At 38.9% G+C, this 15,811-nt stretch overlaps 1 protein-coding gene across 2 annotated transcripts in view; it reads left to right on the top strand.

Annotated features, from left to right (window-relative positions):
- Window positions 1–15,811, top strand: part of LOC127452338 (protein sidekick-1-like) — a 522,949-nt gene that overhangs the window by 454,569 nt on the left and 52,569 nt on the right. For both annotated transcript variants that reach the window (XM_051717752.1, XM_051717750.1), the window contains exons 24-27: window positions 544–694; window positions 3,316–3,553; window positions 5,989–6,104; window positions 7,514–7,703. In XM_051717752.1, the coding sequence (XP_051573712.1) occupies window positions 544–694; window positions 3,316–3,553; window positions 5,989–6,104; window positions 7,514–7,703 (695 nt within the window). The remainder of the gene's footprint in view (window positions 1–543; window positions 695–3,315; window positions 3,554–5,988; window positions 6,105–7,513; window positions 7,704–15,811) is intronic.

The raw sequence follows: 15,811 nt of genomic DNA, 5'->3' as shown, positions 1-15,811 counted from the left end.
ATGTTTTTCTCTACTCTGCAATTTATGTCAGATCTTATGGATGTTGCTGCAGCATCTCCATTTGTTCTACTCTTTGATAAAGTTTGATTTCATGGTAATTGGTGCAATTAGAAAGTGGAATGCAGAGAGCACAGGGTCTTTCCAGATTCTACTGCCATTTTTGTCTCCACAGGAAAGTCTTACAACTGTTGGTGTTAAGTTTGTTTTAAAGGGTTAGTTCATCTATAAATTAAAATCTGTCATCATTTACTCACACTTATGTTGTTCCAAACCTGGATAACTTTTCTGTGGATCACAAAAGATGTTAGACAGAATCATAGCCTCAATCACCTTTCACTTTCATTGCATTTTTATCCATACAGTGAAAATGATAGGTGACCGAGGTTGTCATTCTGACTCCCTTTTATGATAATAGGGGTTTGGAACAACATGAGGGTGAATAAATGATGACATCATTCTGTTTTGGGTGAACTACCCCTTTAATGATGTGTAATATTGTGCAAGGAAATACTGTACCATGTGCTTGGACTTTGGTTGATACAGGTTCAGAATGCGACAGGTGAATATTGTAGGCCCGAGTCCGATGAGCGTGCCATCCCGTGTGATACAAACCCTGCAGGCTCCTCCGGATGTGGCACCCAGCAGTGTGACAGTACGCACAGCCAGTGAGACCAGCCTGTGGCTACGTTGGGTGGTAAGTTAAACATTTGGGCTGGCAAACGAAGGACTATAGGCTCAAACCCAGTCTACATGCAACGTATGACCATTCGAAGAACTATCACCGTTGTTTCGTTTAGCAAGGTAGTTAACCCCAGGTTGCTCCAGCGGACAGTTCTGTACTAAGTGTACTTTAAAGCTAAAACACACTACACAAGTTCAGACATGAATGCTTGGCCATTGCATTGAAAGCATATCTGCTTTGAGAAATATAAAATGAGTCAAGTACATTGTGTTCAATTTATTTGATTCTGTTATTTAGGCTCTTGTTTCATATTTTAGTTTCTTTCAAAGAGGTTAGGATGAAAAAACGCTAAAAACAAAAATGGGTTCAAGTAAAGAACTCACAGCATTCCCAACTCTCAGTGTTCTGACAGGATGTCGTTATCCCGTTATCACACATAAATACAGTCTAGGACTGTGAAAGCAGGGGGGTTTTAGATATCTATTGATTTTCACCTGTATTAAAGTATGCTGACACCCAAGAGCCAGTGTCCAAATTGAGTTTCTCAAATGAACCTGTTTAACTGTCAAATTAAAAGCACATGACAGCTGATGTTTTGCCAGCTTGTGACATCTCATTTATCTTTTGGCGTCCAATCAAAATCGCTCAGTTAATTTTTGAGGCATGTAAATGATGAAGCATTATTAAATATGAGTTATGAATTTACAGGAGCAGGTGGATTTAATTGCTTACCCAACACAGTATGGGGCGAGGCTGAATTAGCAATGCTCAAAACTCTGCTGAGACTGTGTTTTAGAGTCTGAATGTTTGTTAGTATGGTTTCGAAAAATTCAATAGCTTTTACTGTTTCGTTTTGTATTTTTTTAAACTATAGTATAGTTTACAGGTTCCCCAGAGTCATGGAAAACCTGGAAATATCAGGGACTTTTAAAATAGTGATTTCCAGGCTTCGAAAAGTCATTAAAATGAATACAATCTTGAATTAAAGTAATTAAAAAGTCATGGATATTTCTTTAATGAATATACATTTTTCTTGTTATTTCTTGGCTAAAAAATTTATAGAAATTGCACTCTGAGCTCTCTAAAATTATTTAAAGAAATCCATATGCAGTAATCTCAAATGACTTGACAAATCATAAAAAAATATATCCTAAGTTTAGTTTTTAGTTAATACATACATGCACGTAAATCATTCGTATTTTTTGAAAACAACAATTTTAATTTTTTTCCGTAATTTAGGCTACATCCACATTAATCCGTATCATTTGAAAATGCTGCTTTCCCATCGCCTTTGAAGGAATGCAATGTGAATATTGTACAAAGTAACATTTATCTTAACAACGCTATCAACGTGAATATCAGGCACAACAACACCGCTACAACATGGGCTGCCATCTTAATTGTTTTGGGTTGAATGGATCACATGACTGCTCCACATGACAACAAATACGTCATAGTTTTCAGATGTCTCCCTTTCCCCTTTCCACACTACAATGCAAATACTGCGTTTTAAAATGTATCTACTTGGCAGAGCCTTGTTTTCGCTGTCAAAAACAGCATCTCAGTGTGGACAGAAGGCCAAAATGTAGAGAAAAAGATGCATTTTCAAATAAAAACCTATTAGTGTGGACGTGGCCTAAGGATATTTTTGGGTCCAGTCTCTTACAACACAGCAGCACAAATTGCTCCATCTGCCTGTGAAGGCACATTCTTATCACCTACACTTTATCAGAAACTGCACATCCGGAGGCCTGGGTAGCTCAGCGAGAAAAGACACTGACTACCACACCTGGAGTTGCGAGTTCAAATCCAGGGCGTGCTGAGTGACTCCAGCCAGGTCTCCTAAGCAATCAAATTGCTCCGGCTGCAAGGGAGGGTAGAGTCACATTGGGTACCCTCCTCGTGGTCGCTATAATGTGGCTCGCTCTCGGTGGTGCGCGTGGTGAGTTGTGCGTGGATGCCGCGTAGAATAGCGTTAGCCTCCACATGCACTACGTCTCCGCAGTAATGCGCTCAACAAGCCACGTGATAAGATGCGTGGATTAACTGTCTCAGACGTGGAGGCAACTAAGATTCATTCTCCGCCACCCGGATTGAGGCGAGTCACTATGCCACCACGAGGACTTAGAGCGCATTGGGAATTGGGCATTCCAAATTGGGGAGAAAAAGGGGAGAAAAAAAAAAGACACATCCAGATTTAAGACATCTGCCATAATTTTTTTGTAACCACTTTGCTATGGTGCTGGTTTATTATTGTGTTGTTGTGGATTTCATATTTACCTGCCCTTAAACATCATGTACAAAAAGCGAACCGTGGTTGGCTGTTTTACATGTCAATCAGACGGCTCCATGTCTAATTGGGCTGTTGTTTTATTTTGGTTTGGTTTGGTTTTGTGATAGTCAGTCATGGCAGATTACTAATTACAAATTCAGACCACCCATCATTTATTGAAAATACAACAACCCAATTTTTTTTTCTGTAATTGTATTTGAGTGCACATTTAGTTTAGTTTGCGTTCTTCTGTTTTTATTTTTATTTCATTTAATGAAAAATTTTCCCACTGCTAGTGTTCTTCGTAGTAGTTTTCGTTATAACGTTTGTCTAAATACTCTGTCTGATGTTTCTATAACAGCCACTGCCGGAGACTGAGTACAATGGGAACCCGGAGAGCGTGGGCTATAGGGTCAGAGTGTGGCAGGTGGACCTGCGGGACGAGGCCAGCACGCGAGTGGTGAACGACAGGCTGGAGAGAGAAATCACTCTGGAGGGTCTGGAGGAGTGGACTGAGTACCAGCTGCAGATCCAGGCCTTCAATTCCATCGGCCCCGGACCCTGGAGTGAGACCGTGAAGGGCCGCACACGGGAGTCAGGTGAGGACATGTTGACAAGTACAAATGCACTCAGCTAATGTGAGTTATTCTAATGCGGGCTGATGAGTCCTCTGCCTTACTTGCAAGGTCTCATGCAGAGCCCTTTAAAAATAGAAACATCAGCCACTGTGTCACAGAGGAAACATCTTAAAATTTCCATTCTCTTAATAATCACATTCTCCAATGTAAACAGGTGGCTCTCAAATTGAATTTTATTTCCTTTATGTGATCATCATAATGGCCCCTCACTGTTCCAGACTCAATACCTCTATTCTGCCTGACTTGAGAGCTGCTCTCAATGCATGCCTGCACTGCAGATAAAAAAACAAGGTGATTGGCTGCCTGGTGTCTCTACTTATCTGTAGTTTTGCTCTCTAAAAGACACATGCAAAACCTAAACCAGCTAAGACCAGCAAACCACCATAGGTCGGTGTAAGCAGGCACATTGCAATTCCATTTGGTGCCACAAGTGGTGCAGAAATTACACACTTCTCCTTTAATAGTCATTTGGAGGGCTAGGCATGGATGACCGTAATCCGAAAATGTGGTCCGTTTGTGGAGGGGGTCATTATGTATGTTATTGTGAGGCTGACGATGCCTGATGCCCCTGCTGAAAAGACCAGCATGTATTTTTATGGTGTTGTGCTGGTCTAGCTGGTGGACCATAATAGCCATGCTGTCTTCCTGGTAAAGCTGGTTGACCCAGGAAGTTTTTCTGGTTAAGCTAGTGTGGACACCAGAATTCCATGCTCAAGACCAGCATCCAAAACTAAAAATACGTGTTTCAACAGGAGCTAAGAGTAGGGATAACTCCATACCGATACTGGTATCTGAATCGGGTCCGATACCACGCTCATGTACTTGTACTCATGCTCGTAAAAATGCTCCGATACCAAAAACTGATACCATCTGACGTACAAATGTAATTACGTAAACATTCAACGCATGTCCTAGTGAGATTATTTAACAGCAAAAGCTGTGATTTAATGATATAAATATATAGTTTGCATGTGTGGCATTTTAAATGTGAGTGCTTGTGAATGTGTGGAGCCGGTGTTGCAATTAAGACATAAAATGCTCATACCTTTTAGAGACCCTTGGCTCATACATGAAAAACACTATCATGAGCATTGCACGCTCTGTTTGTAGCAGATGACAGCAGGCAGAGCGCTAATCTACTTTTTAGCGCGAGGCACGTACAACACAGAATACATATTTATTTATTTAAAAAGCAGCCTTTTGCAGTTTTATTTTCTCCCCTTTTCTCCCCAATTTGGAATGCCCAGTTCCCAATGTGCTCTAAGTCCTCTTGATGGCGTAGTGACTCGCCTCAGTCCGGGTGGCGGAGGACGAATCTCAGTTGCCTCTGCGTCTGAGACAGTCATTCCGCGCATCTTATCACGTGGCTTGTTGAGCGCATTACCGCGGAGACATAGCGCATGTGGAGGCTTCACTATATTCTCTGCGGCATCCACGCACAACTCACCACGCGCCCCACCAAGAGTGAACCACATTATAGCATCCACGAGGAGGTTACCCCATGTGACTCTACCCTCTCTAGCAACTGGACCAATTTGATTGCTTAGGAGACCTGGCTGGAGTCACTCAGCACGCCCTGGATTCGAACTCGCAACTCCAAGGGTGGTAGTCAGCATCAATACTCGCTGAGCTACCCAGGCCCCCCTTTTGCATTTTATTAATCACTTTGAGTCATGTGGCGGCCAGCTTTTCCCCAGTGGGATGCAACCATCATAACGTCAGAGCTCCTTGGACATAAGAACACAGAAACACTTAAATATGAAGCTCTGCCAAATAAAAGCTCAATTTAAATGAAAAAAGTATGACAGAAAAATATCACAACTGTATAGTTATGTAATGATGTAATGATGTAACTGTTAGTAATTGTATTATATTTAAGCAATATCTCACATCTTGCTCTTTTATGCAGCACTTTATTTGATAAAAATAACTCCAATTTTGTATTTTGGATTGTGCTGTGAGGTTCTGTATAAAATCACTTCATTTGATAAAAATAATACAATATCATGTTGAAAATTAATTGTAATACTTTCATTTGATTAAAGTTTTTATTTATTTATTTATTTAAAAACCATTTTGATGATAAAATTGAAATAAACTGTTGATATGGTATCGGACTACTTGTACTCGTTCACAAAAAAATGATATCGGGACATCCCTAGCTAAGAGACTGCCTAACGGTTTGTGGGTCTTTTAGAGGTCTCCTCATGCTCGCTCTCCTGTTTACTTCTCGCCAATTAATGCTGTTTGCTGTCACATTGTCCATTGCTCTTCTTCATCCCACATGACATTCGTGAGGTGACTAATCCACGCTCTGAGTTTACTCAACACATGGGGCCATGTGTAATGGCTCAGTGTGATAAGGGTGTGTGATTTTTCTATGTGTGTTTGTGTAGTGCCGTCAGGGGCCCCGGAGAATGTGACAGCTGAGGCCATGAGCTCCAGTCGCATCCTGGTAACTTGGGGGCCCGTTTCCGAGCACGAACAGAATGGCAACATCCTCGGATACAAGGTAGCTACTCATGAGAATTCTTTCTCTTGTTTTGTCTTTATATACTTCGTGTTCTCGCACAGATGAAAATGACTTTCGACAGAGGTCAAATACTGAGGAGCTCTGAAACAATGTTTGCTGAAGGAGCCCTTGGCTCTTTATTGTAAGTGTTTCAGAGCTGGATAAAGGTTTTTCAAATGTATGATCGACCCCTTAAACCATGTGCTGTATGACGAAATTACATGAAAGACTCTTGAGGAGAGGAAAATAATATAACAGTGTTTTATTTTATTTTTAAATCCAACATTTCCTACATTAAAGGGATAGTTCACGCAAATAGGAGAATTATCTCATCGTTTACTCACCCCCATGTCATTTCCAAACCTGTCAGACTTTCTTATGTGGAACACAAAAAAAGGTCCTAGTCCCTACTTTCAATACAATGGCAGTGAATAGAGATTCACTTTGAAGCTTAAAAAAATACCCAAAAGTATCATAAAAGTAGTCCATCCGAATCATGTGTCACATTCCAAATCTTCTGAAGGCGTACACTAGGTACGTTTTGGTGAGAAACAACAAGGACCCACTTTATATTAGGTGGCATTAACTACTATGTACTTCAACATTTGATACAATGTACTTATTATGTACATACAGGTTATTGCATTGTCATTACATTTAAAGTACCTGCATTTAATTACATTTGTAGTTACATAGTTAACTTTACCCCTAAACCAACCCTTACCCCAAAACCTAACTCTAACCTCTAATCTTAACCCTAACCCTACCCTTACTCCTATACCTACGTGTACCTCAACCTTAGTAGCAGCAATTGTGGATATTTTGCAGAACAACATGTCGTTACACAGTAAATACATAGTCTTGTATGTATTTAATGTTATTACATAGTAGTTAAGGCCACCTAATATAAAGTGTGACCAACATTATTCAGTGAATATCTTGACATCCATTCATGAATTGTCATTTTTGGGTGAACTATTCTTTTAACATAATGAGGCTATTTCATACATGTATCATACTGTATAATACCATCTTAATACACTTTATTTCATAGAACCCCCTAAAAGAACTGGTGTTATAAATACAGTCATTGAAAGTCTGACCCTTTTGGAAGGACAAATATTTGCCGTCAGGCGAGTTGCTGTGCACCCAGAAGTTCAGAGAAGCTTCTCTGGTTCAAAGTTAACAGTAATTAAGACAGGAGGCTTTATCGAGAAGAAAACAAAAAAGCTGCCTACTGAAAAATGGACCCAGAGGTACAAACCTCATGCAACTCAGCCTTATTGCACAGTTGACCATAACAGCTATCTTTGTGTTTTCAATTTAATGTGATCTTAGAGTAAAGTCAGTCACAAAATCACAAAGTCTGTTTCTTTTGAATTATTACTTTGATATACTATTTTGTCCAGGTTCTGTACAAAGAAAAGGACTCTGATTTGGAAGCACAGGTGAATGTTGTTAAGGGGAATCTGACGCAGTCTGTCTTGCTGAGGAATCTACGGAAATACGTCCAGTATGAGATCCAAGTTTTGGCTTTCACACGAATCGGAGATGGACAGCTCAGCAGCCCCCCAGTGCTGGAGAGGACAAAGGATGATGGTGGGCATCTTTTCTTAAAGTACTGAATAATGACAGTGAGACATAATAACCTTGGCAGCACTCAACAATTTAGCAATATCACATAAGCAAGAGTAATATTGCACCAGATCAGTTTTGATATTGCTTTTATAAGTAAATAATGTTGAATAACTTGCATTTCAGACAAAAAATGACCAGTGTGTTATACTTGAAATGTAATAATATGTTTACTTGAATTTAAACTAGGGATGCACCGATGTATAGGCTGCCGATATTTCTTCTCTTCTAGTGAAAATAGTTCCAAAAGAAGCCAAAGCATCAAGCACACAAATCTTTTAAGTGAACAAATAATTCTCATTCACTTCCATTGTTTTGGTCGTGAACAACTTTGGCCATGCTTTTTAATGAATCAGTTGAGTCACTGACTCACTCATAACAAAAGAGGCTCATTTGTCGCCACCTACTGGCACCAAATGAAAATGAAATAAAAATCCCCACCACTTTTTGAAAGCAACGAACACGGACAAGCAGAGTGATACAAATAGTGAAGTGTCCAAATGCTGTTATACTAAATATCCACCACTTGACCAATCAGATTTGAGGATCGGAACTTACTGTTGTATAATAAGGATTATTTCTAGGGCATATTTTATATGTCTGAAAAATACATTCATATTCTTTATGTAATGTTAAGTTTACTTGCAACAATTTGCTAGAAATAATTACAAACAAATCATTTGTTTTTATTTTGCAACTAATGTAGAATCATGCAAGCTGTGTATTAATGCACACACTTTTGTTGGAAAACAGTAGCATACGGTGCGAAACAAAGACTTAACTATGATGTGAATATGAGTCTTAGTTACAAGTTTGTCAGATTTCCTGTCATTTCTCGGCCTACTGTATAATGTAAGTAGCAGCATTAAACAATTATATTTCATATTTAGCCGTAATGATTTGTTTGATGCTTCCAAGACTATTACAAGTCATTTTCATAATTACAACAACCGGTCACACTTTATATTAGGTGGCCTTAACTACCATGTACTAACATTAAATACATACAAGACTATGTATTTACTGTGTAATTACATGTTGTTCTGCAAAATTCCCACATTTGCTGCTACTGAGGTTGAGGTACGGGTAGGTTTAGGAGTAAGGGTAGGGTTAGGGTTAGAATTAGGGATTAGAGTTATGTTTTGGGGTAAGGGTTAGGTTAGGGGTACAGTTAACAGTGTAACTACAAATGTAATTAAATGCAAGTACTTTAAATGTAATTACAATGCAACAACATGTATGTACATAATAAGTACATTGTATCAAATGGTTAAGTACATAGTAGTTAAGGCCACCTAATATAAGTGGACCCCAACAACCTCATCCTTAGCTGAGATAACTTTGCCTTGGTATTCAATCAGAATTCACAACAACAATATTTCACAAATCTAAAGTTCAGAAGGCATATAAACATATACACAGATGTAGTGAAAACACAGCACTGGCCTGACACGGCAAGTGACAGCTCCTTCAACTGGCCCAACACTTTTACACTGGCCATTGAGCCATCCGTATTGTTAAGCCCTGCTTTGTGCAGTCTGTTGAAAACACTCATTCTGTTCATTCTGTTCATTCTGTTCATTCTGTGAATTCTCCTACTTGCTTTACAATTGAGATTCGGGCCGTTTTAAGACTGCATAGGGAGTTTAATGCTGTAATTCATCTGTTGGGCATTTTATGTGCAGGCTCCTTGACCAAGCAGTGTAAGTTTATGAGCTGTCATGAGTAATGGCCATTTGCTCTAAGCACAAGAAGTGGGCAGATTGATGCAGCCTTGAATTTTATAGAATAAAAAGATAATAAAACGGGCGTTCAGTTTTTAGCTCTTTCAGACTCTTAGCTGATGTTTTTTAGAAAGTCTGCTGTAGCATTTGACATGCTGTATTTTCATTCTGAGAAAAGCCTCATGTACGTGTCATTGTACATTCTGAGGTTTTGTGTTCACTGAATTGAATCACACTCATTCCCCGCTTTCCACCACCATACAAGCTTTAAAATACCACTCTGAAACTGCCTTTTTAGAGCTAGATTTGGTAGAATTGGCAGGGAAAGCTATATAGTAAATATAAAATTATGATGATGCAAACCCCATCGGTTTCAGTGTGGATGGCCTCCAAATGTTCACTTTATGGAGTGCAACATAAATAGACTTTGAAGGGCTGGATGAATTTGAAGAATGAAAGCTTCCAACGGAGAGTTCTGATAGTTTGCCATCCATTACAAGTAACAGTCATGTCATACAGGATTTCACCATGGAAATGAATGCACTCTATATGATGGTCTATATAGCCACCAAGGGCTGGTTGCACTGGCTATACGTAAGTTACGGCTTAGCCTAGTTGTGGCATAAATGGGCACTAAGTCACAATTTATGCACTACTAAATATTTGAGCATTGCACCATTAAACTTAGGTAGAACGTAACCCTACGTATCAACTAAATATTTATGGAAGCCCCCTAGCAGGAGTAAGGTTGGAATAAAAAAGCAGACTGATAATTTATGACATCGTGACAGGCTTCAATCCTTTTTTGCATGACAGGCTTCAATCCTTTCAACATACAGTATGATGTTGACATTTACACTCGTTTACATTTACAAGAGAGAGAGAAAACTTACTTTTAAGCAGTTCCTCATCATGAAACCTTTCTAACGGTGCAGTTTTCAGGGTGTGTCGCCTGGTGTCAAGTTTCAACATTCAAAATAAATACAGGATATTAAAATGAATAAATATCTATTTTTCCATCCTGTTGTATTAGTATTTATTTATCACCCCTTAATTATTTTAGATACAGTTCCTATATATTGTTATTTACACAGGGCAAATATACTATTTATCAAATCTACTTTTATTACGTATCATATTTTAATGGGGATATAATTTATTACAGCTGACATTTACGTGAGCAAACAAGGTTTGAACATCAACCGTAACAAGATCAAACTGAAATTCACGGCTTTTTAACACTTCTGTGCACAAATTTGAAAGCTGTTTATTGGATCAATACAAGTAAACGTCTTACTATGCGACAATGCATTACTTTACGGAGAGCTTATGATCTACTAGTTAAGTCTTTCCTTAAGAGCAGGTGGTGCAACCAAATTAAGCATTGACTTAGTTACAAACTAAATAGTAGTTACTAAGCCCTTAGTGTGAACTTTACATCCCAACTTACGTGAGACCTTACGCACAGCTGGTGCAACCCTACCCAGGGCCATAAGGGAGAGACGGGAGCAGAAATGTGTTCTTGGGAAATGGCACAAACACGTTTTCCCTCAAGGTTTCTTTACCAAGGAAATGACTGATACTGTGTATACGCAGTGTGCCATGGGATTTGTCAGAAAACAATATACAGTGCAAAAATGTATTATGGAACTGTTTTTTATTTATTTATTGTTCAGAACTGAATTAATTCATTCAGACTTGTTATATTTGAAATGTAATAATATATTTACTTGAATTTAAACAAGGGATGCACTGATGTATAGGCTGCTGATATTTACTGGCCAATTATTGACCAAATTAAAACCTTCGGCATATTGGTTTATTTATAATCAATTAGTAACACACTTTGTAAAAACTCTGTGAATTCAAATGCACAATCCAGAAATAATAATAGCCACAATATGTAGAAGGGTTGGCACATGTAATATGTAATTTTTTCACAAAAAAAAAAAAAAAAATTTTATGTAATGTTCTCACATTAATGTGAAAAAAACAGTATTACAGACGTGACAGTAATGAAAGCTGCACTTAGCCATCCGACATGCTTGAAACCAGCAGATATTGACTTCTGAGTCATCAGTATGGCGTCCATAAAGGCTGCACGATTGGTTGAAATAGCAAAATGACCTTGCGCGATTACTAAACCTTAAAAGGCTGCGTTTGAATATGTATTCTGCATTCAGCACTTCAGTCAGCGCGGTGTGAGCAAGCGGCTCCCTATAGTGGTCTGGATGGCATAATCCATTATACCATTATAATAGAGCTGTTCAGCCGTTACGTCAATTTGTAGGCAAACCCGGAAAATACCACAGACCTTATTTTACTCATAAGTTCAAAAACCCCGTTATAAAAACCCATTGGAAAAATCCAGAGGGAATCCATGGCGAATTCTCTTCTGGGTTTGTGGACTAAAAGCTGAACAGCTTTATACAGATTTTTTTTTTTTTTTTTTTTAAGTTTTTTATATACAGAATTGTAGAGGGGTTTTTGTTTCACATTTTTGTGGAATTGCTCAACATATGCATGGTATGAATTTGTAATGTTCTGTCATATACAGTACACACATGTAAAATGTGAGTTCTGTTGTTTTGAACTGCACAAACAGAAGTACAAAAATGTTTTAGAAGTACAAAATATCCTTTTTTCATATCAATCATCATGTTATCATATTTAGTTGGGGTTTTTGTGTGTGTGTGTGTGTGTGTGTGTGTTTTGCTATCTTTTTATCTTCTATTCATCTTTTATTGTGGCTCTCTTTAAATTGTTTGCCTGTCATGTGTTCAACAGATCCAATCCATGTTCAATGGAAATTATTCATCGGTATTGTTTTTTGTTGAAGTCGGTGTCCGTATTGGCCAAAACATTTCATTTCATATCGGTGCATCCCTAATATAAACCAATTGCCATCACTTCTTTACATATACTGTACACCACCAGTCAAAAATCTGGATACATCTACTCATTCCTCATGACTATTTTCCATGTTTTATTATAATAGTAAAGTCATTAAAACCATACGTGTCATTCATTGCAAATCTGAACAGCTTAGTTTACCTCAAAAACTAAAGTCTTATCATGAGAGGGGATGTCATGAGGGACAGATATAGAGGCCTTTTTCCATCAGCGTGTTAGAGCCATATAAAGAAGCCCACAATGTGATGGGGTCAGCCCTTAATCCATCTGGCCATAGTCGCATTAATGGAGTCCGCACGCCTGCGGTTGGCTCTCTGAATAAGAGATAACTGGGCTCTTTTAAACGTAGGTGTAAATGGAGCTCCCCCTGGACAGACACAAAGAGCTTGGACCATTGCACCACAATGTTATGATGGTAGCATAGGACCCGGGCAGCATGTCTCCCTGTCTGTGCTCACTTGATCTTGGCAGTTATTTGTGAGTCTACTCCAGAACAGGCCTCATTAAGGACTGATGGTACACTGAAATTTCAGCCAGACTCTGGACAGCATGGCCCCTATATATAGTAGGGGTGGGAATCTTTTTGCACGTCATGATTCTATTGTATTTTGAATCAGGGAGTCACAATCCGATTCCAAACCAATTCTTGATGCATCTGAATTTTTTTGCAACAGCTTATGGCACAAATCTTCATTGAGTTAAGGTGGTGTGTTGCCATATTCTTTAAGAAAGAATTGCTATGCATTACCCCACCCCTAGTATATGGGGTGTGGGGGTTGTGGTTGCTTAAAGTTTGTCCTTGACCATGTTTTTGAGCTGGAATGTTTGGGGTGGATTCGGAGAATTGCCCTGGCTTTTGTCTAGAAGCCTAAACATTCAGTAATTGGGTTTGATTAGGGATATCAGCAAAGCAGACATCAAATTGGGCATTTATTTTTTCGGTAGGATTAGATTAGCATGCTTTTAAGTTGTTAATGGTTGCATATCTCTGAAGGATTGGCAGAGGAGTGCTTTTATTAGTGACTCACTCAAAGAAATAATGAGTAAACTGATTTTTAATAACGGATTAATGCAGAGTAGATTCACTTTCACGAGTTGAGCATTATAAACAGAAAAAACACTCTTCATGTAAGTGTAATCTCCATATAAGCCTCATGGCACGGTCAGGGCTGATAGCAGAATGATGAATGTACGCAATATATTGGCAAGAGAAAGAGGCATCTTGGGAAAAGCACACTCTACTGTAAGAGCTTCTTCATGTGGACACATGTCCCTTAGGTCCCACACACTACAAGTACAAAAACAAATACAAATCAAATCCCTGTCAGATGTGTTAGATTTATAAGTTCCTTAATGTCCATGAAATGAAACAGCCAACTAACTGACCGCATCAACTAGGGGAATCCAGAGAGAAATAAGGAAACAGTCAAGAGACAAAACGACTTTGATTGCGTTTGTTACACGTTAGTACAGCACAAGTGTTTCCGGCACAGCAGAGTGTACCATTTCCTGTGTGTGTGTGTTTGTACCTTAGGTACAGCACCATCCCAGCACTTTATTGGATTCCTTCCATGTTATCTGCCTCTCTACAGGTGTAGTCTTAATGGATGTATCGGCCTGTCATAGTTGCCTGGGAGAGAAGGGGAAAGTGTATGTGTTTAGAAGATCGACACACCAGCAGGGGAAGGAAACAGCCCCTTTAATCAACAGCTACTTTAACAGAGCCCTCTTTTAGCACCGGTGGCACACTGTGTCCTTCAGAGTAGGGCGCAACAGTCATTAGATCCTGCAGTCATCATTGCTCTCCTCCAGATCGCCCCAGAGCAATGCTTAGCTTCTGCCTTAAACCTTGTCCTAACCAGGCACAACATGGTACGTTTTCAGCAACAAGAATCTTGGCTGTCAGCAGTGAAAATGTTAATTTTGTGCAATGCAGAACATTCACAGCCAATCAGATCATATTGGATGTTTAACATACAGTTTTGTGGAACAGGGTTTTGGACCAATGAGATTTCAGTGAAATCAAGCGAGATCAAGAGATGGAGAGCTTTTATTGCTTGTTGTTTTAACTTGCCTTGGTTTATCTGGTTAGGACTCCTGGTAGCCCCTCTACACAAGTACGTGAAGGAGTACTTGTGCACTGAAGGAGGGACTTGAGCCATATCTAGGGACCAGAATATCACTAACCAATCACTTAGTAACCATCCTGAACACCCTAGGAACAACATAGAAACATACTAAAACCACTCACTGTGAGAATCATGGTGAAATCACGTGACCAATAAACTGTCCTATCGCTTGTCATTGTTAGGACAAAAATGTAGATTTACATGGAAGAGATTGAGAGTTTTTATCACTTGCCCTTTTATCGCACCATGTCCGGTTAGGACATCTGGCATTGCATTTTCAGCGTTGCCACAAGGGGCGCTATTGCAGATATTAGCGTAATACATGGCTACTCAACTTTGGGAAGCCCAGGGGCCGCAAAGCTAGATCCCTGTAGCCTCAAGGGCCAAACTCTTAATTTTTATAGTAATTCTAATATGTAATATACTGTATATGTTTATCTATGTAATATACAGTGTATATATACAGCAATGGCATAGATTTGGTTTGAACATTGAGGGAGTCCAAATGTGGGTTTGGGGGGGGGGGGATTTGGTTTGGGAAGTGTTATGTTTCATTACAACACATCACACAATGCATAATAACAGCTGAAATGAATGCACAGATAAATAAAAAAGTATATGCAATGTAGGGATGCCGCGTGTGAGTTTTTGAAGGTTAGATTACCGTCTAAGAAAAAAATCGCGGTTAACCGGTTTCACAGTTACTTGCACATTTTCTTATTATGCAACAGCGCTGATGCAAAAAATGCATATCATATAACAACTGCCTATACGTCTAAGTGGACGTATTTCTGGGGGATATGTGGACGCGTAACAGTAAGATTATTGTGGGTGCGCAACGTGGAGTTCACGGCATTAAACAGTTTTTTCTTCCGCATCAGTTTATTAAAGCAATCCGTTGTCTGTCAGACACCCCAATATAAAGAATCGGCAACAGATTCTAAATACTGTCCACAACACCTTACAAATCAACCTGTAGACTATACATAATAACGGGAACATTGCTTACAGCAGGCAATTTAAAGTCCGATCATGACTAAATTTTACATGTATTGTTGAATGCTGTGCATTTGTACAGAAACAAGGCTTTAAATAATTAGGATGATTATCCACTTAGATTTCACTTTGAATATGTTCATTAAACTGTCACAGTGTTTTTTTGTTTTTGTTTTTTTGTTTGTTTTTTTTTTTGCTTGTGTTATTGTCTTCTATTAAATGTTAGACTATTTTGTTGTCCTTTTCACTGCAGAATTTTTTAGAATGACCTTATCCTGACGTAAATATCATTTCAGGGGCTGTCTCAGTA

Source organism: Myxocyprinus asiaticus, chromosome 14 (assembly GCF_019703515.2).
Source record: "Myxocyprinus asiaticus isolate MX2 ecotype Aquarium Trade chromosome 14, UBuf_Myxa_2, whole genome shotgun sequence".
NCBI lineage: Eukaryota > Metazoa > Chordata > Actinopteri > Cypriniformes > Catostomidae > Myxocyprinus > Myxocyprinus asiaticus.
The sequence above is the reverse complement of the archived record's forward strand: the minus strand, read 5'-3'. Positions and strand labels throughout refer to the sequence as shown.